We start from the raw sequence: 26,259 nt of genomic DNA, 5'->3' as shown, positions 1-26,259 counted from the left end.
AGTGTGAACACAATCCCGGAGGAAGACCCTGAACGATATGACAGCTACGGTCTCTGGGAGAGGATTCTTACTTGATATCTTTGGGATTCGAATCTGCTCACTGCTGCTGCCGTCTCCTCCGTCGCTGAAGGGCTTGATCTCGATGATGTAATCCTCATCCAAAGGTAGCGAGAGCTCCACCGAGGTCTTATTGGTCTCGATGACAGATGTGCTGCTCTGTCGGTTCCATCTGTACAAGACCTGCGGGGACAGGAAGGAGTCACCTGCTGTCCTCGAGAAGACCCCGGAGATGGGGGTATTCATTTGTTTTTCGCCTGTGACGCCCGTGGCACACAGAGATGCTGAGGTTCTCTGGCTGCCCGTGGATTTAGAAAGCCTGTGCATGGAGAGGGCTGGGCCTGCAGCTCCCACTTCATGATGAGGGAAGAGCATAGGTCGAGGGGCTGGGGCAGCTGCATGGCACCAAGATGCTGTGTGGCTGGCCTCTCCGAGGAGGCCCCTTAACACACCTGGCAGGGGATGGAGGGGCAGATGCACATCAGGGGCTGTGGGGGCAGAGTAGATTCGGCCACCGTGTGTCTGAGCGCCTCACTGTCACCTCTTGAGACTCACTCACTTCCTAGTTTATCAGATGGCGACAATAGCCGGGTGCACTGGCACATGCCTGTCATCCCGGTGGCTCAGGAGGCTGGGGCAGGAGGATCGAGAGTTCAAAGCCAGCCTCAGCAAAAGGGAGGCCCTAAGCAACTTAGTGAGACATAAAATACAAAATAGGGCTGGGGATGGGGCTCTACATAAAATACAAAATAGGGCTGGGGATGGGGCTCCGTGGTGGAGTGCCCCTGAGTTCAATCCCTGGTACCCCAAAACAAACAAACGAAAGATTTGTGTCTCCAAGATTGCACAGGGAGGGCCTGGCTCAAGGGAGCCTTGGGAACGAGAGACATTTGTGGCAGAGGCTACAAGCCCAGTACTCACCTGGCACGTCAGTGTCACCATGAATCCCAGAACGAGAGGACACCTCAGCCCAGGGAGATTTTGAAATGCAAAAGGCAATAATCTTTCCCCAAACTGGGACCCCAGACTGGCTAGCTCCCGGCTTGTGCCTTTGTTTTCTTTCTGGGTGCCCCAAAGTGATCGGGTCACGTGGACGAGGAAGCTACCTAGAACAGGCTGTGCTTTATTTGATTTATTTGATGAGAGGCTAGCTAGCACTCCTTCACCTGCCTGTGGCTGCCTGCCCTGACCAGCAGCAAGCCCACCAGGAGCAAGAATGAGGACTTCTAAGCACACACCTCTTTTTTTTTTTTTTTTTTTGGTACCAGGGATTGAACTCAGGGGCACTCCACCCCTGAGCCCCATCCCCAGCCCTATTTTGTATTTTATTTAGAGATGGGGTCTCACCGAGTGGCTTAGGGCCTCCCTAAGTTGCCAAGGCTGGCTTTGAACTCACAATCCTCCTGCCTTAGCCTCCGGAGCTGCAGGGATGACAGGCATGTGCACCTGGCTGAACCCACCCTCTGCAGTTTCCCGTGATCATTAAAAAGATAGGGCCACTTCAGAGGGGTGGTGCTCTTAGAGTGGCATGTTGGAGCCACTGTGGCCACAGATCTGATGCTCCAGACCTGTGTGTGTGTGTGTGTGTGTGTGTGTGTGTGTGTGTGTATGTATGTGGAGGTGCGGGGGACGGATCACTGACAGGAGGCATTGGGCACTGCCTGAAGACAGGTCCGGGGGTCACAACAGGTGCTCCGGGTGCAGTGGGTAGGGACCAGGGGTGCAGCAGAGAGCCCCACAACAGAGAATGAGCCAGGTCAAAGTTTGAATAGGAAAAAGATGAGAAACCTCGCTCCAGGTCTCTGCCAGGCTGCCTGAGCGAGACCCCACGGAAGTTAAAATAATAATAATAATAAAAAAAATATATATATATATATATATTTTTTTTTTAAATTTTTAAAATTTTATTTTTGGGTAGTGGGGATTGAACCCAGTGATGCTCCTACTGCTGAACTTCATCCCCAGAACTTTTTTTTTTTTATTTTTGATATTGAGACAGGGTTTCACTCAGCAGCTGAGGCCGGACTTGAACTTGAGACACCTCCTGCTTCAGCCTCCCGAGTGGCTGAGAATTTTTTTTTTTTTTAAAAACATCCTCAGATGACATCAATATGGGCAACGCTCCATGAGCTCCATGGGTGGCTCTCAAATGGGAGCACACATCAGAATTATCTGGGGAATCCAGGAAGACACAGCCTGCAGGATCCCCTTCCCCGGGTTCCCCGCACAGACGTGGCTGGGACCCCAAACACTGCAGATCCAAAGCCCTCAGCTAATGCCAACGCTGCTGGGCCCGGGGTCCCGCTCTGAGACCCACAGACGGGCTCCTCCCCCCCCCCCCCAAGGCCCTCGACCAATGCTGATGGGGGGGGGTGGAGACAGAAGGTCACTTTCCTATCACCAGGACCAAACCACATGTCAGTGAAATCCATCAGAATTCCCTGAAGAGTGTTCAGTTCCCATTTCTTCCCCGGCGGCCATCTCATTACCTTAAAGGATGTCTCCCTCGTACAAGGTGGAAAACACAATTTCCTTAAGGTGCCAAGATTCATCAGCCACCCCCCCGACCCCTGCACCCCCAGATCCGTCCCCTTGCTAACGATCAGGCTCCAATAAATCCGCTGCCGCGCTCAGGAGTGTCGGAGCCTCACGCCACAGCCCCTCAGGACAGCGGGCTTGCTGAGAGCATGCAAGGTCACATCTGGCTCTGAGGAATAAATTGCTTCTTTGATTTACCTCTGGTCCTTGCAACAGCCCAGAGAATTCAACGAGTTTCAAATATAAATCCAGAAGAAAAAAAAAAAAATCCAGACTTCTTATCTGCACGGCTTCCGGGTCTTGTAATATTAGGGACCGTGGCAAAACCTTAAAAAGGACCCCAAAAACCCCTTATTGACACCAAACTCTTGGTTCGTTCGGCGGATGGCTTTGAGGGCTGTACTTGCATTCGATAGAATCCCGGGCGGACGTCAGGGAGGAGGTGTGGGTTCTGTTTCCACTAGGGATCGTCCAGTGTGTTCAGCGTGTTCAGGTGGATGACCACGGTAGCTCTGATTCCAAAGAGGACCAGGGTCCCAGCTTGGCTACCGTCTGGGTGGCTGTCTCTGCCTTCCTATAGGCAGGTAGGTGGTAGAAACCTGGAGATACAGGGACCACACCCAGCCTGCCTGTATCATTTGTTGGTCTCTCATTAAGTTTGTTTTTCTGAGTTCCACACCAGGATTTATAAACTAAGCCATGATGCATGAAAAAAAAAAAAAAAAAACAAACCCTTCAGTTCTATTGACAAACTGGGAGATAGGGCCCCTCTGATGGTTACGGTCTGAATGTCTAACCTCTCCGAAACTCAGTGAAATTCATTTCCTACTGTGATGACCTTAAAGGGTGAGATTTTTGATATAGACCCTTGTGGGTGGCCCAGGTGCTGGTGAAGAAGGATGGCCTTCTGTTCTCTCATCCCCTTCTTGCTTCTGCCATGTGATAACACACACAAAAAAGAAGGTCATGCCCATAGGCTGGCACCTTGGCCTTGGACTTCCTGGCCTCCAGAACTGTGAAAAACGAACTGACGTTTCTTATAACTTAATTTAGCTGTGGGTGCTGTATTATGTAGTAGCACAAACACACTTGTCTCCGTTCCTGTCTGGCACCCATGGGAGCCGAGAAGTCACTGCCCGCTCTGCACAATCACCAACTCTGCAGGCTGTTGGAGATGGCAGAACTCCTCACTTTGTTATGTTGGCATGCGTGACCTCAGGACCTGTGCACCTCCTGTCTGTTATACTTGGAATGCTTTTCCAGAGAGCTGTCTGTCCACTCCTCCTTTCTTTCCAGGCCCCAATGAAATGTCACTTCGAGAGTAGCTTTTCTTGATCTTTATATAAAATGTGAAGTCTGTCTTTTTTTTGTGCCCTGCCTCTCCCCACTGCTGCACCCTGGTTTGTTTTCCTTTGCAGAACTTTATTACCACTTGTTGTATTTGTTTGTTGCTGGTACGTAGAATGAAGAGTGGCTACCATCCCTGTTATCCATGATGCTATGTTCTGATCCCAGGTCTCTGAAGTCTTTGCTGTGTGACATACTTCTTCATCCATAAAATTAGAGCGGATGCATGCACTACCTTCTAGAAATGGACTTTCTCCCTGAGTGGGCCGTTATGAAGTTAAGAAGGCTCAGAAAAGTGCTTAGTGCCAATAGGTAGGATATTTGTTGAAAAAGAGAGGCGACTTGTTTAGGTCACTTGCCCGACTCTGCAAGCCAGAGCAGAGGTTCTCCTTCTTAACTCTGTTGTCCTAAAGTTAACCTGGAAGACTCGTGTGCACAGAACGTCCTGGGACTCACACATTCTAGAGTCAACTTCTCACATGAAGACTCCTGCCCATGCAGAGATCCCCGCTACGCAGATACCTTCAGTGTTTAGGAGGAAACTCGGACCAAGAAAGGACCGAGTTTAATAGGAAAGCCTTACGGGGAGGTGCTGTGGATGGAGCCCAGGCCCTCGCACTTGGCAGGCACGTACTGTACCCCAGAGTCACACCCCCGGCCCTACCATAGCTATTTTCAATGAGTCAAATTCTCTATCAAAGATCAACTCTTCCCGCTGCCATCCGACCCATGGTTTATTCAACCAATAAAGTCATCTCTAGAGATGATCTCAGGGTGGGTTTCCTGAGATACCATCTCACCCACACACACACCCACACACGTGCTCACACGTACGTGGACCAGTCAGTGCGGTGGTTGTGAGATTCAGCCCTCTGTCTGAGGTTTCCGTAGCATTTCCCACTAGACCTCCGTACGTCCGCCACACTTCCTTCAACACCAACTTCCCGACCTTTATGTTCTCTTGAATACCGTGAACGAATACAAAACCATATTCAGGGGAAAAAAAGCAGAATGTCTACACCCCGTAGCTAGTTTATAGGATGTGGTTGGTGATTCAGATAGGAAACCACCCCGAGCTCTCTGGTTTTCCTCATTCTGTTTCTGTAAACATGAAGATGATTTCTCCCCATCCTACGCCAAGCCCAGCAGATCATTTTTGGGAGGTCCAACGCCCCTTGGTCTGTCTTGGCCTGTTTTACCCCCCGCCCCCAGGCCCTGCACCAAGTGATACTGCCCAAACGAATCTCCTAGGTGTGCATTCGAGGGTGGGCTAGGGTCACCAATTCAAGAAGGGCTTTCTCCAAGAGGTGTTACGAAGCTCAGGGGACAGTCTCCGAGAGGGAGCAGGTGTGCCAAGTGGTGCCAACTGAATCGCCACCGAGACTCAATTTTTCTCTCTAAAGCCATCATCTCTTGGCGGCGTGCATATGGATCCTCGCCCTGGCCAAACCCAAGGGCCTTCCAAGTCACTTAGCTCCATGGGCTCTAGTTTTCACATCGGCCACACGAGGGCTTGCTGATCACCCGTCGCGCAAACGTTTTGCCTTGTTGCCTGGAATATTTCTTCCATTTCAAGCACCCGCTTGAAAATGAGCCTGGGCACGAGACTTGTGCCATTCCTGGGGAGCCTGGTGGCTGTCTGCCTTGGACGCTCCTTTTCCCACCGGTTCTAATGGGTATCACTGAGGCCAGGAGGGAGAATTTACTTCTATTATTGTTTTTCATTCTCCCCTCTTGGTTGGGTTAGATCAATTGTGCCTCCTTTTCTTTGCTGTGATGATCAAGGTCAAGGTCATCCTCCCAGCTAGCCTGGTCAGGACTGCAGAGTTGCAAAGGTGTGTCTTTCTTCTTTCTTTCTTTTTCTTTTTTCTTTTTTTTTTTATATATATATATATATATAAAGCTACTCTTTTCCTCATTCATCCTCCAGCCTAACCCAACCCCACTGTCTCTTGGGTCATCACAGAAACCAGAGTTAGGAAACGAGAGCTCTCTCTCACGATCACCGTGAGTGTACTTCTTGGTGGGAAAAACACAGATAAGGATGCAGACACTGTCCTCCGGGAGCCCAGAGTCAGGGGATTCACAAGCCACCGGCTAATTACAGTCATCCAAGAGGATGGTAAGGACTTCCAAAAGCCTGCTACAGAGAGCTCTGGCAGAAGCTCCGGCACGTGCCTGTGATTCCCAGCAACCCGGGAGGCTGAGGGAGGAGGATCTCAAGTTCAAAGACAGCCCCGGTATCTTAGCCAGGTCCTGCACAATTCAGTGAGATCCTGAGTCAAAATTTAAAAAAATAAAATAAAAATGGACTGGGGAGGTGGCTCAGTGGTAAAGTGCCCCTGGGTTCAACCTCCATTAACCCTCCAAACAACAACAAAAAAACCTCATCTCCCACAAAACCCCCAGCTCTGGCCAGCAGGGAAAGCTTCCAAGCTCAGAGCTGAAAAACTGAGCCCCTGCTGAAGGATGTCTGGGGGGAATGGTCACAGGGAGAGACAGGGTCGGAGAACAACAAAGATACGAGAAACTTCTTTTAACACCAAAGGTCAGTGTAGTCCCAGAGAGTTCGAGCGACTGACCTAAAGTCACACAGCCAAGAGAGAGCCAAACTACGGGACAAAGTTAGAGGAGGTGACCACATTTTAAAACTGAAATCTAGAATGATCCATTTTATATTTTTTTTCCCCCTACCACCTTCCTAAAGCCTGCCATCTCTGGGGAGCTGCGTCTCCTTTTTTTTCTGAAGTCAACACGGGCAGGAAGTGGTCTGCAGCTGGCACGTTCTGATAGCCAGACACCCTCTCTAGGTGGGCCGTGGCTTCCCACCCTGCCTGCTTCCGCCTTTTAGACGGCGCGGGGGAGGGGGGAAGGTCTTGGCAATTCTTTCGTTTACTGAGTCATAGATGAGAGGCTATTTTGCAGGACCCCCAGAAAATTCTGACTTCTAAGTGTGCCTCCTGGGAGGGGAAAAAAAAAATAATCATAGGCTTTGGTTTTATGATCTTCCTTTTCTAATGAAAACCACGGAATGGTTCCTTGAAAGCTGACCTGCAAAACTGCTAAAAGAACCACTTTTTCTCTGGCGGGATCCATGTGGAACCACGAGGGGTCAAGAGCACTGTCCATGGGGCCCGGATGATGAGGGTTTCCTAAAAGCTCTTAGTCACTTTGTCATGACTCTCCTGGGCTAGAAAGGAAATGGAATGTGCGATGGAATCTACAGACCTTACTTATTTCCTTTGCTAACATCTCACCAGGCCGTAATCCAGCTGAGGTTCATTTCCAGTGACAGAGAAATGCTCCACCTCTCTTGGAACTAAGTCCCCTTCCGAAGAGCTCTGTCCATCCGCAAGGAGAAGGGAACCACCCTTTGTCTCCATGTAATTCCCATTCATTGGCTGTCGTTTTAAAATCCCTTGGAACTTTGCAGGACAAATGTGTTGGTGGTTCCTGACAATAGCCCTTCCCATACCGGAAGTGGGCATCATACTTCCGGGGCTTTTTGATTTTTTTTTTTTTTTAACCCAGCTAAATATGCTCAGTTCCTTCCTTGATTCCTTAGGGATGTTCCCAACCTGACTGCTGGACACGGTCTTGCTAGTGCATTCTCTGGTCTATCAATAGGATGGCTACCAACCCCTTCCCTTCTGCCTGGGCGATTCTAGGCCTTACATCAAAAGCTAGAGTCTAGTTCCCCTGCCTCTGAGTCTGAGATGACCATTTTTTCTTTTTTTATCTGTTCTAATTAGTTGTACATGACAGACAGGAGGATGCACTTTGACACATCATTAAATGGAGGATAACTTCTCATTCTTCTGGTGGTACGTGACATAGACTCACACCGGATGTGTAGTCATGTATGCACAGAGGATCTGATTCATTCTACTATCCTCCCCTTCTCTCTAACCCAAAGTAACTCTGTACTTTCCTAGCACCAACCCCACACCCCTTATTGTGAATTAGCATCTGCATATCAGAGAAAGCATTTGGCCCTTGGTTTTTTTTGGGATCGGTCCTTCATCCACCGAGTCCTTAACCGTGTCTGATTGATGCTGCCTGAGCCTAAAGGTTAGGTGACACTGTGGCTTGGGTAAGTGTCTCCCAAAGGTGTGGTCCCCGGCCTGTGGAACTAGAGGGGGTTGGTGGAAATTTTAAGAGGTAGGACTTACAGGAAGGTTTTATGTCACTGGGGATGTTCCCGTAAGGGGACTTGGGGACCCTCATCTCTTCCTCTCTCTCTCTGCTTCTCAGCGGCCGCCATGTGAGCAGCTTGCTCGACCCTGATGTCTGCCTCGGTTCAGGCCCCAAAGCAACAGGGTTAACTATCTATAGAATGAAAACCTCTGAAACCTGGAGCCCAAATCAACCTTTTTCTCTCCATCGGCGGATTGTCTCAGGTGTTTGTCATAGTAATGGAAAACTGACTAACAGGGGTGATTATCTGAATTCTGACGAATGGACATTTATACAAGTTGGCCCACACCACTCTGGGGCAGAGATTCCTCAGGGGCTGGGAAAGCATCCTCAGGTAAAGGGAGAATGTGCATCACCTGATGCAGGGAAGGACACTTTCCCCACTTCACATTAAGATGAGGTGCTTTTGCAAAAAAAAAAAAAAAAAAAGAAATTACCCACTTTGTATCCTTTGACTTCCGACTCATTATCCAGGGCCTTCACTTGATCCCAATTCAGGATGATTTTGGAGTCCGATGAATTCCATATGATGTTTCCGGGAGGTTGGCTGGGTGCTGTAAAAAAAAAAAAAAAAAAAAATGAAGATATACACTGGTTATTAAATCTCCACGGATTCGGAGGAATCTCTCCTTACTGGAACTCAAGAGTGCAGGCCATTTAACGGACGATTGCACTAATCTGTGTCTTCAAGGTCACTGAGATCTGACGAGATACCGCGTGGCAAATGGAAAAAAGATTCAGCTGGTCGCCTAGCATTTAGAGCTAAAAGCAGCAGCAGCCTCCCTTCCCAGGGAGGAGAAAAAACATTTATCTTTCTGTCCTCAAGGGTTCAGGGAGATGCTAAGGAGAGTCTGAAACCACATCCCGATACCAATTAGTATGCAAATTGTCGCCGTGAGGAGGGGTCAGGGAAGGAAACAGGGACATGGAGTCTGATGAATCCCCACCCCCCCAAATATTTGTGAGCGAGTTTGTTCTTACGTGGCTTTCGGGTGGTCACGTTGACGGTGGCGCTGGACGGACCCGTCCCAGCCGAATTATACGCCTTGACAGCCAAGTGATACAGGGCGCTGCCTTTTAAATTGGTGATTTTGGTCGACGTCTGATTGCCCACGGTGCGGATTTTTCTAGCGTTTTCTTCTTTGTCATCGTGTCTCCAGTATTTCACCTGCGAAGATAGAAAGACGCTGGAAACCCGACCCACGGGGGACATTTCCAATGTTATCAGGTAATCATTTTTTTTTCCCTTTTTTAATGACGGAGTTAATTTTCTATAACCAATTCAATGAGCAAAGCTTTCAGAACAAAGAGATTTGCATGTTCTGAGAAGTTACTCATAAAATTAAGAAAGCCTTCTTTTTTGGGTCTTTGGCTTTTTAAAAAAATATATATATATATATTTTTTTTTGTGTGTGTAGTTGTCGAGGGACACAGTGCCTTTATTTTATTTGTTTCATCTTTATGGGGTGCTGAGGATGGAACCCAGGGCCTCACCCGTGCTAGGCAAGCGCTCGGTCACCGGGCGACAGCCCCAGCCCCTGTTTTTGGCTTTTTACTGAGAAGCCCTGTGGGTTGTTCTCCGTCTTTGGTTTGAGCTCAGGTGAGGCTGGGTCTATCAGACCTGAGCTCATAAATGCTTAAAATTGCATAGATCCTGAAACACCCCCCTAGAGTATACCAGGGACCAAGGATGGTACAGTCCCTGGGCACACGTGCTTGCCTACCTCGTAACCTTCGATCCGTCCTCTATTCTTCTCCAGCGGCGAGGCCCAGAAAACTTCAATATCGGTCGCAGAAAGACTCCTGGCAAAGATACTGGCCGGTGGTTTGGTGGGTTCTGCAGAGAAAGGAATTCAAGTTCTCACGAATCAATCAGCTGCATGAGCACAGACTTCTACAGACGACGTTCATTATCAGGGGCAAAGAATCCGTGGTTCTAGAAAGATCCGTAAAGACGCCAGGCAAAGCCTCATTCTGCAGAGAGGCAGTGACTGACATGTAGCGGGTGGTGGTCCGGAGGAGACCACTCCAAAGCCTTTGGGTTTTTGGTTTGGAGGTGAGTGGTATGGAAGGAACCCAGAACTCGTTGAGTTCAAGGTTTTTCAAAGCCAGCGATTCCTTCAAGATGGAACTATTTTTTTCTTTTCTTTTTCTTTCTGGTACCAGGGATTGAACCCAGGAATGCTTATCCATGGAGCCACATCCCCAGCCCATTTTATTTTTCTTTTTAAATTTTGAGATAGGGTCTCACTAAGTTGTTCAGGGCCTCGAGAAATGGCTGAGGCTGGCTATGAACTCGCGATCCTCCTGCCTCAGCCTCCTGAGCCACTGGGATTACGGGAGGGCACCACCGTGCTTGGTGGGAACTTGCTTAATGAACACTTGTCATCAGTAGTAATTCTAGTCACTGGATTATGAGAACAATGGAGAAAAGGAAAAAAAAAAAAGACAGTCACCTGACTTCACTAAGACTCCAGAGAGCGGAACGGACACGAGTTTAGCTTCGTGCTGTGGATCTCCATGCTCTTGGACAAGATTTAGCCACGGTTTACCCAAGTCATTTGCAGTCTCCGCTAAACGGACAGGCTGGACCAACTGTTTCCCAAATTTCAGTTATTTTAGTTTATTTTATTTGGCAGAGTTTCAGCCTGCGTACTGTTTGTATATGAATCTTTCCTTTGGATGGTCTTTTTGAAAGAAAAATCGAGCTGAGCCTAGTTGTAAGTAATAACACTCATGACATCTTGCATTTGACCGAATAGCTCTCGATTTTTTTCTAATGCAGCTGAAATCAACACGGGCCTCTTTGATACTTTGAAAAGTTCGTGCCATGTCATTCACAGTCACCTTGTGTACCCCCACCGGAATGCACCCCACCCTGGAGGCCATGTGGAACAAGGAGACCTCCATCTACCGGGGATAATCGAAGACTCTATTGATGCATTCATGAGTTCAGCATTTATTAAATGTCCGGCCCACAGGGGAAAGACAAAGGACCCATCCCCAGGAAACACAGGTGAGAACCTGCCACCAGAATATTCAAAATCTGCAATAGAGTGGGGTGTGAATTAGAATAGAGGAACGTGCGAATACTATAAATAGGACCACTAGAGATGAACTGGGAGAAAATGGAGCGATTCCTGCCCTGGGCTGGCCTGGGGAATCAGAGAGGCCGTGGTTGTTGAAGTGGAGCCTTAAAGGGCCGGTATGAATTCACGAGGTGGGCAGGACAGGGGACGTGCTGCGGCATCTGGGTAACTTCAAAGGACGTGGTCAGGGCACGGAGAATGCTGGGAAGCCTGGGAGGGGTAAGGGAGGCAGAAGCCAAGGACAGGTGACGGAGGCCAAGGAGAGGTGACAGAGAGCTGCAGAACTTAAGGGATGGTTTCTCTCTGGGGCGAAAAGACTTGACGGCATCTTCACTGAGTCCAAAGTAAATAGCTCAACTTCCACACGTTTCAGTGTGGTCCCATTCTGAACATCCCCTTTAAGCTGGGCATGGTGGGGCACGCTGGTCATCCCAGCAGCTTGGGAGGCTGAGGCAGGAGGATTTCGAGTTCAAAGCCAGCCTCAGCAACTTAGTGAAGCCCTGAGCAACTCAGTGAGACCCTGTCTCTAGATAAAATACAAAACAGGGCTGGAGGTGTGGCTCAGCGGTTAAGCACCCCTGGGTTCAGTCCCTGGTACCAAAAAGAAAAAAAAAAAAAAAAAAGAGAAGTACCCGGTACAGATTATAAAAGCAGAATTGGTGTCAGGAAATGCATGTTTCTATTTTGATATTTGCTTAAGGAGATAAAAAAATATATAATTTAAAAAAGCAATGATGTAGCTAGGTAGATAGATTCAGAGAGAGACAAGATCTTATGTGGCCCTTGGAATCTGGGCCCTCTGCAACAGAATCCATATTGGACAGCCATGGTCATGTTTTTATATGCAGTATTTTTATATACATCTTTTGATAATGAACGACATTTTTTTTTAAAAAAAAAAATTGATGCCAGGGATTGAACGCAGGGGTGCTTAACCACGGAGCCCCCTCCCCAGCCCTATTTTGTATATTATTTAGAGACAGGGTCTCCCTGAGGGGCCTTGCTGAGTTGCTGAGGCTGGCCTTGAACTCAGGATCCTCCTGCCTCAGCCTCCCAAGGTACTGAGATGACAGGCGTGTGCCACTGCGCCTGGCATGAACCACATTTTTTTCACACGATACTTTTCTCAAATCCAGATGCGCCTTTGATTTACGCGTTCCGTACGTCCTAAACTGACAGTCCATCCTACATAGAAACCTGGGCATTGAAGAAACATCAGCTTTGTCCAGGAAAGACACAGCGTTACCTTCTTCCGCAGAATACACCAGGGTGGTGGGGCTGAAGGGTCCTTCTCCCTTGTTGTTGAAGACGCCCACTTTAACCTCGAAGGGAGAGAAGGGGCGCACGCTCTCATTCCTGAACACGTATCTGGAGGCGTCGGCCGAGGCCAGCACCGTGAGCATCCAGATCATCTTCCCATGGGGCCGGAAGGCTACCACGTAGCCAAAGCCTCTGCCGTTCTGTAACTCCTCGGGCACAGTCTGGGAACCAAAGGGAGGTGGTGGCCTTCAGAAATCCCAGCAGTTTGATTCCAAAGCCAACACACAAACAAGATTGTCTACCTTCTTCTCTTCTCTGCTTCTTATGATTATATCAAGTATTTTTTTTCCTTTTTTAAAAATTTAGGGTTGGCCAATAATCTACCTAACAAATTCAGGAGATTGGAGATTGGCAGCCGGCTTAAAGCACTCAATGACCATCTGCAGGGCACCCCTGGGCTCCGAGAGTCACTCCCAACGCTGAAATCGTTGGAAATGACCTAGAAAGGAGATAGTTGGTGGAAATGCCCCCCCCCCCAGCATCTCCCTCTAGTGCCAAAGAGGGGGAAGATCGTCACTGGTCCAAGGGACCTAGACCGTCTTGGCCGCTCAGAGGAGAAGAGCTCAGCCCGAGAGTGGGAGGGGGGCGGTGAGGGGCTGCTTCCACTGCTGGGGCTCGGAGGAGAGGAAATGATTCCATTTTTACAGCCTCAGACGAGCATCTTTCAAAAACATTAAAGGACCCTTTTCTGAAAGCGCCTCACCTTCTCTCTCAAAAATCAATTTTTAATAAATTGGTGACTAACCTTCCTCCAGGTTGTTTTTTTGTTTTTGTTTTTTTTTTTTTAAAATGCCTCTTAATCCAGCAGCAAAACCAATTGCCGGGCGAGCCTGCTGGTGCTGCGCTAAATCTCTGGCCGGCAGACGCTTTAAATCAATTGACCATGTAGCAATTCAGGAAGAAGAGAAAACCCTGGTTTTCTCTGAACCCTTTTCTTTCATTTTCTCTCTCTCTCTCTCTCTTTTTTTTTTTTTTTTTTTTTTATAACTTGTGTTGGCTTCTCTTTCCTGATTGTTTTTTTCCTGGGATGAATCAAATGAAAAAAAAAAAAAACAACTTCCCTCTACCATGGATGGGCTAGCACCTTCCTTTCCTGCTACCCATTAGCTAGGGGAAAGGAGGCGCTGGTACTCGAATGGATTTTAGCGGCTCAAGACAGAGGGGGAGGCTTCCCAGCTACGTCTGAAAGAATACAACGGCCCAGACCAGTGCCCTGTGGTTTCATTTACCTCCCAGGTGATAACCAGTTCAGATTTGCTTCCTCCACCACCGCTGACGTTGGCCGGGGTGACTTCAGGAACTGCAGAGGAGACACAGAACAAGTCATGTCACACAAGCAATGGCAGGTGACTGCTGGGGAAGCCTGGTGGCTTCCTGGTGGCTCACCGCCAGCCAATACTCGGAATCACACACCTTCAAGGAGGTGAAGTGTCCGTGGCTCTCGGTTACCTGTTTCCCATTCAGCAAGGGGGCATGTCTGACCCGTGGCTCAGCTCGATCCCCAGAGACCCAGGGGTTCCAGGGAGGAGGAAAGAACAGAGGTGCGTGCGCATTTCCAAGCTTGGTGAGGTGTTTATTAGCCACGTGGTGATACACACAAAGGGACCAGGGGACCCTCTCTGCTCAGGCAGAGCTGACAATCCGGGTGGAGGGCAGGGGCGTGGGGGGACGGTTTATAGAGCCAATCCACGACACAGTTGAGCAGAGACAGAATGAAGAGGAGCTGAGGTGTTCTGCAGAGCAGGTTGCTGGACGGGGCGGGCTAATGGCTTCTCAGAAGAAGGTGAGCTTTGAGCTGGGTGCTGGAGGAAGCGGTGAGCAGAGGGTGACCCCTGGCTGCTCACTGTCTTAACCTCTTTGATCCCCACTTTTCTCTGTAAAAGAGGGGGGAAATTGGGCTGGTTTCCTCCCCAGGATCGCTGAGTGGCATTAATTCAATTATAATTTTGCAGGGGTCGAAAACAACCATTCGGCTTATCTCTACAAAGACCACCCACGTGGGTGCACCACTTCTTCTTCTTCTCACAGGAGAGAAGTCCGGCCCAGATGAACAGATGTTCTCTACCTCTGCTCAAACTGTCTCCAGATGTTCTAAGTCTTAGCTTCTGGGATGGTTTAGACCCCAGGAAGATTCTAGAGGAACTTTCTGGAGACATTTTTTTTTTTTTTTTTTTGCCATCATTGATCTCTGTGAGAGGATGTCATTTGAAATGTGGGTTTGGGGATTGATTTGTAATAATCCCATTAGGATCTTGGTGACCTCTGAACCCGTGAAGAAGGACTTTTTTTTCGGGGGGGTGGGGACCAGGGATTGAACTCAGGGGCGCTCGACCACAGAGCCACATCCCCAGCCCTGTTTTGTATTATTTAGAGTCAGGGTCTCACTGAGTGGCTTAGCACCTTGCTTTGGCTGAGGCTGGCTTTGAACCCGCGATCCTCCTGCCTCAGCCTCCCAGACTGCTGGGATGACAGGCGTGCACCACTGCGCCCAGCAAGAGTTGGATTTTGAAAGCGCTTCTGGCTCTACCAGGGAACCCAACGTGGCGGACCCAACTGGTGATCACAACTCACTGCCTGCCCAGCTCACCTCCTGCTGGCCTGACTTCTGATCTTTTAAAATCGTTTAAGGGGAAGAACGTGCCAATACACAGACTCCTCTGGTGGGAAGAGTAGTGAAGAATTGAAAGTCTCTCCAAAGGAGCAGGCGCGGCTGGAACAGATGAGGTCAATCCCAGGGGGGGCTACTCACGGGCCTCTTCCGTCCTCCGCTTCTCCGAGGGCCGGCTGGGCTCCCCGATGCCGATCACGTTGGCTGCGACGGTCCGGAATTCGTATTCGACCCAAGGGTTCAAGCCCACCACCGTCGCAGTGAATGTCTTCCCATCGATGAGTTCTGGGACTGCGAGACATCAAAAGATGAGGTGGTTTCGCAGGATTCCCAGAAGACAAACAGACCAATGCAGACCCCATCCATCTGTCATCCATCCATCACCTCATTCAGGGCCTCGTAGGTGGTTTGATGGTAACCCCCGAGCTCTGTTCAACTAACACACTCAAATCAGATGCCAGCAGATGACCTCATAAAAATGCAAGGCCCTCCAAGCCTGAAGCTACCTGACTGGGATCTATTCTTAGGATCACCTAACAGGTTTTTCCCACATGGACTCTATAGGCGAGCTTTCCTTCTGACAGCTATCCAACGAGTCAGGTTATGTCTGTTCTTACACAATCCTTACTGCGCCCGTTTAACAGAAGCTGTAGGGAGATAGCAGTCAAGGCTAGAAGTCACTGCCTCACTTCCAGATGCTTCTCATCTAACACTCCCGCGACTCAACAGAAACTCAGTGTTACCACGGAAGGCTGTTTCTGAGATTCGATTAAGCTAAAATGAAAAAAAAAGTAGGGGTTGTTCAAATCAACAATTTATATAAATTGCATAAAATTGGGTCCCACTACATTGAAACTTGGAGGCCACATAAGGCAGCCCTCGGGGACTATGGAAATGTGTAAATTTCTTGCAGGAATTACCTGTTTTTCATCCAACCTTCTGCTCAAATGAATCTAAATTTAAAAATGGGACACTGACAGAGGTGTAAGAATTAGGACCCCAAAGCGAAATGATTACGAAACTTTAAGAAATATAGGGGTATACCATAATTATAAAAAAATTATAAAAAATGATTTAAAAAAAGGAAAGAAGGTGAAAATGTTACTGCCACTAAGGATGGTCTGGAAAAAAATTATGCTAAAATTTGTAAATTGATTTTAAAAACTTCATACCTCTTCATCCCCAAATCTATCCACCTGAACTGAGAGGCAGCAGTTCAAAAGGCTCCTAGATACTGCTTTCTGGAAAGTCATGCAGAAGCTTTACTAAGACTGGATTAAAGCCTGGCATATTACTGAGGCCCTAAGCAACTCAGCAAGACCCTGTCTCAAAATGAAATGGAAAAAAAGAAAAAAAGAAAAAAGTCCAGGGGTTGGGCAGAGTGGTGCACGCCTGTCATCCCTGCAACTCGGGAGGCTGAGGCAGGAGGATCCTGAGTTCAAAGCCAGCCTCAGCAAAAGTGAGGCCCTAAGCAACTCAGCGAGACCCTGTCTCTAAATAAAATGGAAAAAAAAAATAAGGCCAGGGGTTGGGCAGAGTGGTGCACACCTATAACATCAGCAGCTCGGGAGGCTGAGGCAGGAGGATGGCGAGTTCAAAGCCAGCCTTAGCAACAGTGAGGCCCTAAGTAACTCAGTGAGACCCTGTCTCTAAATAAAATACAGAATAGGGCTGGGGAGGGGGCTCGGTGGTTGAGCACTGCTGAGTTCAATCCCCAGTGAAACTCCGTCCCCCTCAATAAAGGCCAGGGATGTGGCTTAATGGTTCAGCGCCCTGGGTTCAATTCCCAGCAACACACACACACACACACACACACACACACACACATGAATGAATGAATGAATGAATAAATAAAAATAAAATAGAAAAGGGCGAGGGATGTGGCTTAATGGTTAAGTGCCCTGGGGTTGAATTCCCAGTACCAAAAAATAAATAAATAAGTAAATAAGTAAATAAATAAATAAATAGAAATAAGGTTGGTGTAGCCCACGGCTTCCCAACCTACCACAGTGGTACAAGGATGATTTTAAGGAATACACAGATGCATGCAATTATTTTTTAATAATCGGTTTTAAATTTGTTACGGAACAAAGAAAAAAACCCAGTATCAGACCTATCACTTCACAGATACTATTGCTTAAGAGAAGCAAAAACAAGACAAAACAAAACCAAAAACCCCAGCAAAACAGGAGTCGTTATAGAGAAAACTATTAAGTCACTGACGGCCACGGCGGGCCGAGGTCTGGGAGACCCGGCCACACTGCATCATCTGCAGTTGTCCCTTGGTGCCTGTCCCAGTTGGCTGTCTGTCCGTCTCACTGTGCTGTGGAAGTCCCGGAGAGACACACCCAGCGCCCAGCACCCAGCACCCAGCCCCAGCGTGGTACCTGTACTGACTGCCTGCCAGCCCACGGAGAAGGGAGTCCTGGCTTGGATGACGTACATGGTGACGGGGCTGTGGTTGTCAGGCCCGGGTCTCCAGGACAGCTGGGCAGTGGTGTCCGTGATCTCGTCTATTGTCACCGCCTCTGGGGGACCCGGAGGACCTGGGAAAGAGACCCCCCGGAGTCGGATCAGTAATGACAAGTGACCTGGTAAGCGACCCACCCGACGGCTGATCCCCTCCCCGACTCCTGACTTGACAAATCCTTTATGACCACCTGCTAGGGGCTGGGCCCTGTGCTGGGCTCTGGAAGTACACAGATCAACGAGGCGTGCCCCTGGCTTCCAGGGGCGATAAGAAGGAAAGCCGCCACCAAGCCGAGCCTTACAGGAGAGTGTTTGTCCTGATGCGAGGAGAGAATATGGGGCACCTAAGGTCCAAGTTCATTCCTCCACTCATTATATATACACGCGTGGGTTCCTCCTGTGGGTCATGGGCACCGCTCTCTGGGGACACGGTGGTGACAACAGAGACACCACTCTTCCTGGTTTCGTGATTATTCTCTGCTGAAAAGGGTCCTTTCGGTCATCAAGGATGTGGACTGGAGCAGAACTAGCTTTAAAACTTTGAGGGTGTCTGCCTTGCTCTGTGAAATTCTGCTGCCCGGGGATGACTAACACCCTGGCTCCTCCCCGCGTCCAGGAGGGCCACACGCTGGTGTGCAAGGGGGACAGCTGTGAATAGGAGCAGTGCTCCTGACTCCCACACTCCTCTTTCTTCAAAGCCATGTCAGAACTGGGTGAGCGTCTGAAGGTCCTCCCTGGTCCTTCTGCAGGTCACCGCTGTGTTTTTCTTCTCACCCCTCCCAACTCTCCTTGTTTCTGACCAAGCCCTTAAGCCACGGGAAGGAGGGGAAGTCAGACTTAAACGCAAGCGTGGGAATGATAAAGAATCAGAGGAGTGGAGAGCAACTGGCAGGCCCAGGGCAAAGACCCAACCAGATGCATCCTGGTTTCCAACAGGGAAATTTCCGCCCAGGCAGAAACAAGACACAACTGAGCGCCTCAGGAGAGATGGGGGTCCTATGGGGACAAGCGGAAAGAGATACTCCTGGGGAGGGGGGGTTGCTGATCTCCAGGAGAGCAATCCGATGCCCTCCCCAAGTACCACTGGGCCATGTCCCAGGGACAGGGAAAAATAAGAGACCCCACCCAGAGGGTGCAAAGTCGGATTCAATTTCCATCCTTTGTTTCTTTATGGGTACTGCTTCGATGGTCTTCAGAACCCAAGGATCACTAAATGGAATCGTGTTCCCTCCACACTCCTCAGAAATTGCCAATGACAGGAAGTATCTGAGACCACCGTGGGCCCCCATGTGTAAGAAGGAAATGTAGAGGGTCGTAAGAATTTGACCTTTGGAGAAAAAAATGGTATTTTCAGGGCTTTGCTTATTTTTCTTTATCTTCCTGCCCCCCCACCCCACCCCCACCAACCTGTGCAGTTATGACCTGAAGGAATGTTTGCTAACTTGTTTTTAAGGAAGTTGGTTCTCTTTCAAAATGATGACATGTGCAACTGTCAGTCCTTTGAGCAAAATGATAACATGGTCAGGGGTGCATACAGTTTTTTTGTTTTTTTGTTTTTTGTGTGTGACAAACAACAGCAGAGGGACGGTTGGGTTGAGGCTGGTGTCTGCTGCTTGCTCAGGGGTGGCCTTTGAAGGTGCTGCTATGGATTGAGGAAAGGGGGAGACCCAGCCCTCAAAGCCATACTCGATTCAAACATCAAAATCTCCCCCCAGGCTCCTGTAAGGGTCTCTCTACTGCAAAGTGCAGAAAGTCTGCCCGGACAAAGCAGAAGGAGATAAGATGAGAGATTAGGGTTTAAAATGGCATATTAATTTATTGGCCTTATTAGCTGATTAGAACTAGATTTTCTTTTGGGCTGCGTTTGCAACTTCGATGTTATTCTCTGTGAAATGAAGTATACAGTATCATTTAAGAACTTCAAGGATTACTGACTTAAATATTTATCAGTCTAATTTATTGGCGTTTAAACGGCTGATCTGAACATTATCCTAATTAAATAGAGGATAAATCTCCAGCAATAGAATCCTTTTGTCCCTAAGGAGAGAGCAGATCGACTCTGGTGTATTTTTTTTTTCTTTTTAAGTAGAATTAAACACGTTTCTGTTAAGATATTCTGTGGGCAGATCAACCTAAGTTATAAGATTTTTTTTTCTTCTTATATGCACCATGACTGAATGATTTTTTTTAAAGGCAATTTAAAGATAACCAAAGCATACATGAAATAAATGCTATTTTTTCTTTAACCTTAGCACCCTTAAGGTGCTAATTCCTACACATCTCCCTGTCACCTTCTACCGAGAGGATACAGCGCAGAATTGGAGGTATTTCCCACCATGCCTTGTTCCCTGGTTCACCCTGACTCCAATGCTGATCTCCTGGATCTTTATTTTCTTGCTCTCAAAGCTCCACCTGGGCTGAGCCAGCTGGCTAAAGAGGGCTCCACACCTATAGTTAGGAATTCTGACCAAGGAGCTGCAAGCCAAGATATTATTTTCATGTTCTGGGTTGGCTTCGTCTTTATTTTTATTTTCTTTATCAATTTTTTTTTATGGTGCTGGGGATCCCACCCAGGGTCTCATGCATGCGAGGTGAGCCTGCTTATCCCTGACCTAACCTCCTGACCCAGTTTTTATTTTTAATACTTTAGGAAATCCCTGAGCATGCACCAGCCTGGTTCTGGTATGCACACTGGTTCACTAGTGCTTTAATTTTTATTTAAAGGTATTTCTTGAAAATCCACTAAGTGGAACTTGGAATGGGCTCCGTGGGCCTAACTTAGCTTAGGTCCAGGTTACATCAAGTTGGGGACACTCAAAAGAGATTCGCACAAATGCTAGTTTTTGCTATTCACCTCAGCTTATTCGCTACATCCCAGGAAACCAAAGGGGTGTTTCCTGTCACCCCTAAAGTGATATTAAAAAAAAACCAAACTCATTAGTTTTACAAGAAAAAAATGAATCTGGTAGCAGTCTGATGATAAACTTCCTAAACTACTGTTCAAATAGCCGGCTGCCCAGAACACTGTGGGTTAGCCCAGAGGAGACCCACAAAGGCCCAGGTGAAACCCTTTTGAGACTCTTGGCTTTGGTTAATCTTAAGTCATTCTAGGAAATCACAGGGACCCCAGCTGCCCTAATTTGGGGGTGCTTGCAGGCAACACTTTCAGTATAAAGAAACTGGGCTTGCTCGTTATAGCTTCTGACATTGCCTCAGGAGGAACTTCTAGAAACTTCTGGGGACTGGTAACTAACCACTGCTAACATGTAGTTCATGTCTTTTTTAAAATTTTTTCCTCCATACTTGGAAACCACTGAGGTCTTAGAACTCTGTGCCACAGTAGATATCACAAAAAATGTTTTAAAGACAAAAGAGCAGGGGGTGGGTCGGAAAAAAATCCAATACCTCTTACAATCAGGTCTGCTGTGGCCGATAACTTGTCCACACTGGTTTGGACCATGCAGACGTATTTCCCAGCATGCTTCAGTTGGATGTTTCGGATCATCAAATCTCCAGCTGAATCCTGCTGATAAAGGAGGGGAGAGTGGGCTACGATTACTTTCTAATGAGCTCTAAACATCCTCCGCACATGAAGGACACGGTGACTAATGGATTTATTTTTCCGCCAGCCGATGACAACATTAGCGACACAGGCCGTGGATGCTCCTGATTGACACATCGCAGCGCCAACGCCTTCGGATGGCACCTTCCAGAGACCTCAGGTGTGTGGCCTCTCGGGCTGGCTCCCTGGAGCGGTTCTGCCACCGTAAGGTGGCTCCTGATCTAGTCCTGGGGGTTTCTCCGACATGTCCTCCACCTGCCCTCTGCGTTGGCATTCCAACACTTTGCCACTCCACATCTGGAAAGAGGAAGCAAACCGTCCCCCGGTTTGCAGGCTTTTGGCAATTTCCTGTAGAGCCTTGTTCTACAGCCAGCAATTTTGATTGCTCCCAGGTTTGAATTAAAGGATTATGAAGACCAGACTCCCCAGGGAAATCTCCCATCACCTAGTGTGGAACAGGTGCTAATTTGTTTTCCGAATGCCAAATGCACGTTTGATTAGCAGATGAATAGGACTAATTACATCCCCGGGTCTAGAGATGTCTCTGTGCCCCAGAAATATTTCTACAGCATTCAACAGCGTGGGACTTCTAATAAACAGGAGAGATTCCCTCCTCAGGCTGGCACAAAGGTGGCATTTGAATGAAGGGACTCTGGTTTCTTATCCCTGTTCATCCAGAGCCTGGTGAACATCTGCTCCAGCATAGGTCCATCCCACAGGCCAGGTGTTGAGATGCTCTGCCTCTTTCCAAACTCCCAAAGAATAGCAAAATAATTAACCATCTACCCGCCCACCCGAGTTTTCCCCTTCCAAACCCCAGATGGAAAGTGGATCCATACCCTGAATGCTCTTTCTGCAAATGGCCACCATCCTGGCGAGACTCAATGGCATTTTGCATATGGCGGCCACCGTTCAAGTGGTTTAGTTCTGTTAACTCACTAAACACACGTTCTGAGAGGCAGGTGCTCTTTTGATTTCACAGACGAGGAAACTCTACTACAAACAGGTGAGGTGACTTGCCAACGGTCACTTAGCTCCTAAAAATCGGGGCCAGATTTGAACCCACACAGTCAGCCATATAGTCCCCATTCTTCATAATATTTTGCTCTAAGACTCTCCAGAAAGACCTTATTCTCACTGGGAGTCAGCAAGTCCTGAGTTTCCATCCTGTGTGTCAGGAGAACATTCATATTTACCAAAGACAATGGAAGAAGCTACCAATGGCTGTCGGGGGATTAGCACAGAGGCCAAAGCACACAGCGAAGGGGACGCTCAAGTTTTGATACTTAGTTGTCTTGGGCGGACCCCTGCTGTGTGATTTCATCTAAGTCTCTTAATCTCTCTGGACCTTAAGTTTATTGACCTTTGAAAGATGGATGTCTCGCTCCACTGTGCTGTGCGGTGAGAATCAAATCAGATTGTGCGGCTACTCAAAATCCTTTTTACAGACTGTGAAGCACACAGTAAATTTAAACTGGTATTATTGATGGTCATGATCAATTTTCTTTCTGAAACAATCATGTCAAAGACCTTAAAGCTAACTCAAGGAGAGCTATGAATTTTTTTTTTTTTTAAATCTGAAAGTCTGTTACTTATAACACTTAGGATTTTCATCCAGTTTTTACTAGGCACTGACCATGTCTCAGTAACAGGAGATAATAGATGCTCACTTATTTCCTATGGATTCTGTGGGGATTAGGGAGCTAATATATAAGAAGGTTCTTTGCAAATGATTAGGCAAATAGAAGGAATTATCATTACCACCATCATCATCAATAGTATTATTATTATTGTTTTGGCATCAGGGATTGAACCCAGGGGTGCTTAACCACTGAGTCACATCCCCAGCCCTATTTTGTATTTTATGGAGAGACAGGGTCTCACTGAGTTGCTTAGCACCTTGCTAAATTGCTGAGGCTGGCTTTGAACTCACGATCCTCCTGCCTCAGCCTCCCAAGTCGCTGGGATTACAGGTGTGCACCACCGAGCCCGACTATCAGTATTATTATCAATGATTTTTTTTAACCTAAGATATTTTGTCTGGGGAAACATAACACTGGAGATATAAATATTCAAGTGACATATAACACTTGAATAGAGGTTTGGATAAAAAACCAGCCTCCCATAGGGAATATGAAAGGTGCATTGATTTTAAGACAGAAGCCACGTTGGCAGTAAGGACATGCCTATACCATCTCCTTAATTCACTGTATTCACTGGGACGTGAATGTCAAAGAGACTTCCTGTGGCCTGTTTCGTATGCTCTCTGATTTGGGGATTTTTAGAACACGCTCTAGTGATTCTCCAATTTTGACCGAATTTGTATCTTTAAAATGAAACAAATATAAAAAAAAAATAGGATCGAAGTAAGAATTTCATAGAAAGAGATTTTCCCTTGGAACCAACCAGGTATGATTACGAGGACATCCAATTTGATTGTCCCACCTCTATTCTGATTGGGGAAGAATTTTTTTTTTATAACTCTTTCTCTTGCCCAAGAAATTGGTTTTAATGTGCAAACAACTCTTCTGCTTAATATAGGCAGGATTTTCTCGACTTGCATTTCCTGTTATCACAACCAGTGTTATCCTTCCTCCGTGTCATAGAAGCATTAAAGTTTATGCAGTATTTCTTTTGAGGTAGGCACTGGGGTATGCATATTTTTTTTTTAGACCTCAAGGTATTTCATAGCTTCGATGCCCTCATGAAATAGGTAATGATCTTGTCACTTAGCCAGAGTGATTCAGCGGAACCCCGTGGAAGAGGTCCAGAGTGGTTCAGATGGGCCGTGTCATCCAGCCTCTCCCAACCAGGGTCCCAAGAGACAGTCCCTAAGGAACTGCGACTTCTATTGGATGCAATGCATGAACTTCTCTCCTATTTATCTGAAATGGTGCCGGTTGGATTCTATGCTGAGAGGAAGAGAAAAAAAAAAATAGTCATTCAAGTTGTTCTGCGGAATTCTGTAGCTGGAACTCATTTGAGAAAGTCGGCCTGCCTGTCATGAACAGACGTTCGGTAGAAGACATGCCCCTTCATGTCCTGGATGGTGAGCTTTAGGCCATTTATACTCAACCTAAAGCAGGTAAGATAATGCACAAGTCAGTCATTGTGTTGGCAATGTAGCTCCATTTTTGAATTCTGCTCTATTTTGATTAAGTGCCTCCAAAATAACGGCAGCCAGAAAGAATCTTTATTACCAATAGGAATGCAGAGCTGGGTTAGGATAAAGAAAAATTTTTTTTTGAGAATGATATTTTTGTTTGTTTGTTTGGTACGAAGGATTGAACCCAGGGCACTTTACCACTGAGCCACATCCCTGCGCCTTTTTGTTTTGAATTTTGAGACACGGTCTCATTAAATCAATGAGGCTGGTCTCAAACTGGCAAGCAATCCTCCTGCCTCAGCCTCCTGAGTCGCTGGGATTACATGCACGCACCATGTTGTCCAGTTTCAGAATGATTCTGATAGACACAAAACTGTGCATTGTTTCTAGATTCAACCTTTCCTTGTTGTGTATTTATTGAGAACGTGCACCGTGAAAAGTAAGGCCTTTCAAAAATCAAGCACTTGGATTAAAATTACCTGCAAGTAATACATAGCCTCACCAGACTTGTAGAATCAAGAAAGCAAATCCTAAATTCGCAACCATGAGTCTTCTACAAGAGCTAAGGGGAGGGACGATTAGCAGCCTAAAGACATACGAGGTGACTATTCTGAAGTTCTTTCTCTAACCAGGTCTAGGGTCAAGCGCATGGATTGGGGCACAGAGCTTGGGGCTTTGAAGTTCAAAACGGAGTGTGGCAATCTAGGAACTGGAAGAATGTGACGTCCTAGGAGCTTCAGTCTCCTCCTTGACACACAGGAACCCATAACCCGCCTGTGGGATTGCTGGACACAGTTGACAGCAGGCCCGTGGACAGGGTGACGTTAATACTTACCCCTCCGACTCTTTCAAAGTGGTCCCCGTCTCGGTCGAAGTCTATCAGGTGTCCATTAAAGGACCACGTGAAGACGATGTCCAGGGAGTGATCGTGGGTCACCTGGCATGGCAGGACGATGCTCTCTCCCACCGTGACGTCCATGCTGGAAGGGGGGACCATCACCCTGGTGGGATCTGAGAGTGGAAACAAGACCAGAGACAGACAGCGGGCATGGTGGGCCTCCAACCCCGCACCCGGGAGCAGGCAGGAGTGGCTTGGCTTTGGTCATCTGGGAAGCCCAGATGTGGGCCAGGAAGTCGTTTTGAAGACGAAAAGATGAAACTGCTCATTATGTGAACCTTCCCCAAGTGACGGAACCCAGCCGGGGAGCCCTGAGGTTAGATCTCTGCAGATGCTCAGGGAAAACAGAAAGAAGGCTCTAGTAACTTTGCATTTTCAGTAAAGCTACACTTGACCCCTGAGCCCCATCCCCAGTCCCGTTTTGCATTTTATTTAGAGACAGGGTCTCCCTGAGTTGCTGCGTGCCTCACCTTTGCTGAGGCTGGCTTTGAACTCTCGATCCTCTTGCCTCAGCCTCCAGAGCCCCTGGGATTCCAGGCATATACCAGCGTGCCCAGCTATCAATTAGATCTTAAGGTCCACATTTACAGGACAGTTTTGCTGGGGGCGGACAGGCTTGCTGAATGGAGACAGTTCATAAACTCCCAAGTTACATTCACAAACACCTAATTTCTTACCCTCCGAGGCAAGACGATCTCATCACGTGTGTCAGAGAGCACAAGGGGGCGGCAAAGGGTTTGAATCAAATACAAAGGCCGCATCACTGCCTACAGGATCGACATTCTGGATTCAGCCCATATTCCAGAAAATTCTCAATACTAAACCCAAACCAAACAAACGACGGCAAATCAGATGAATCCAAACCAGACCAGGCAACAAGAGAACACGGATGGACTCTCTCCTACAGTCGCAGACCTATGTTTCCAGCTGTGAACTAGATGAATATTCATGAAGTGAACTTGTTTAGATGAAAATCTCCTCTGGAAAATTCAAACTGGTCTTTCATGGGGAACTTTAATTTTGCTATTGCTTTTTCTTTTTTATTTGACACGCGATGTCCGTGCCTGT

The 26,259-nt window shown here is 47.6% G+C and overlaps 1 protein-coding gene across 6 annotated transcripts in view; it reads right to left on the bottom strand.

The window, feature by feature from the left end:
• LOC113178803 (contactin-4) overlaps positions 1-26,259 on the bottom strand; it is a 259,228-nt gene that overhangs the window by 2,491 nt on the left and 230,478 nt on the right. The window contains exons 10-19 of one of the 6 annotated variants that reach the window (XM_077793439.1): positions 25,129-25,304; positions 21,031-21,151; positions 17,544-17,702; positions 15,298-15,447; positions 13,778-13,848; positions 12,475-12,709; positions 9,864-9,976; positions 9,121-9,307; positions 8,581-8,693; positions 72-240 (exon numbers count right to left, since the gene is read on the bottom strand). In XM_077793439.1, coding sequence (XP_077649565.1) covers positions 72-240; positions 8,581-8,693; positions 9,121-9,307; positions 9,864-9,976; positions 12,475-12,709; positions 13,778-13,848; positions 15,298-15,447; positions 17,544-17,702; positions 21,031-21,151; positions 25,129-25,304 — 1,494 coding nt within the window. Of the gene's footprint in view, positions 1-71; positions 241-8,580; positions 8,694-9,120; positions 9,308-9,863; positions 9,977-12,474; positions 12,710-13,777; positions 13,849-14,396; positions 14,423-15,297; positions 15,448-17,543; positions 17,703-21,030; positions 21,152-25,128; positions 25,305-26,259 lie in introns of those variants that run through there. The other 5 variants (XM_077793440.1, XM_077793441.1, XM_077793442.1 and 2 more) reach the window with 5 other exon arrangements.

This window comes from Urocitellus parryii, chromosome 16 (assembly GCF_045843805.1).
Source record: "Urocitellus parryii isolate mUroPar1 chromosome 16, mUroPar1.hap1, whole genome shotgun sequence".
Classification (NCBI taxonomy): Eukaryota; Metazoa; Chordata; class Mammalia; order Rodentia; family Sciuridae; genus Urocitellus; species Urocitellus parryii.
The sequence above is the reverse complement of the archived record's forward strand: the minus strand, read 5'-3'. Positions and strand labels throughout refer to the sequence as shown.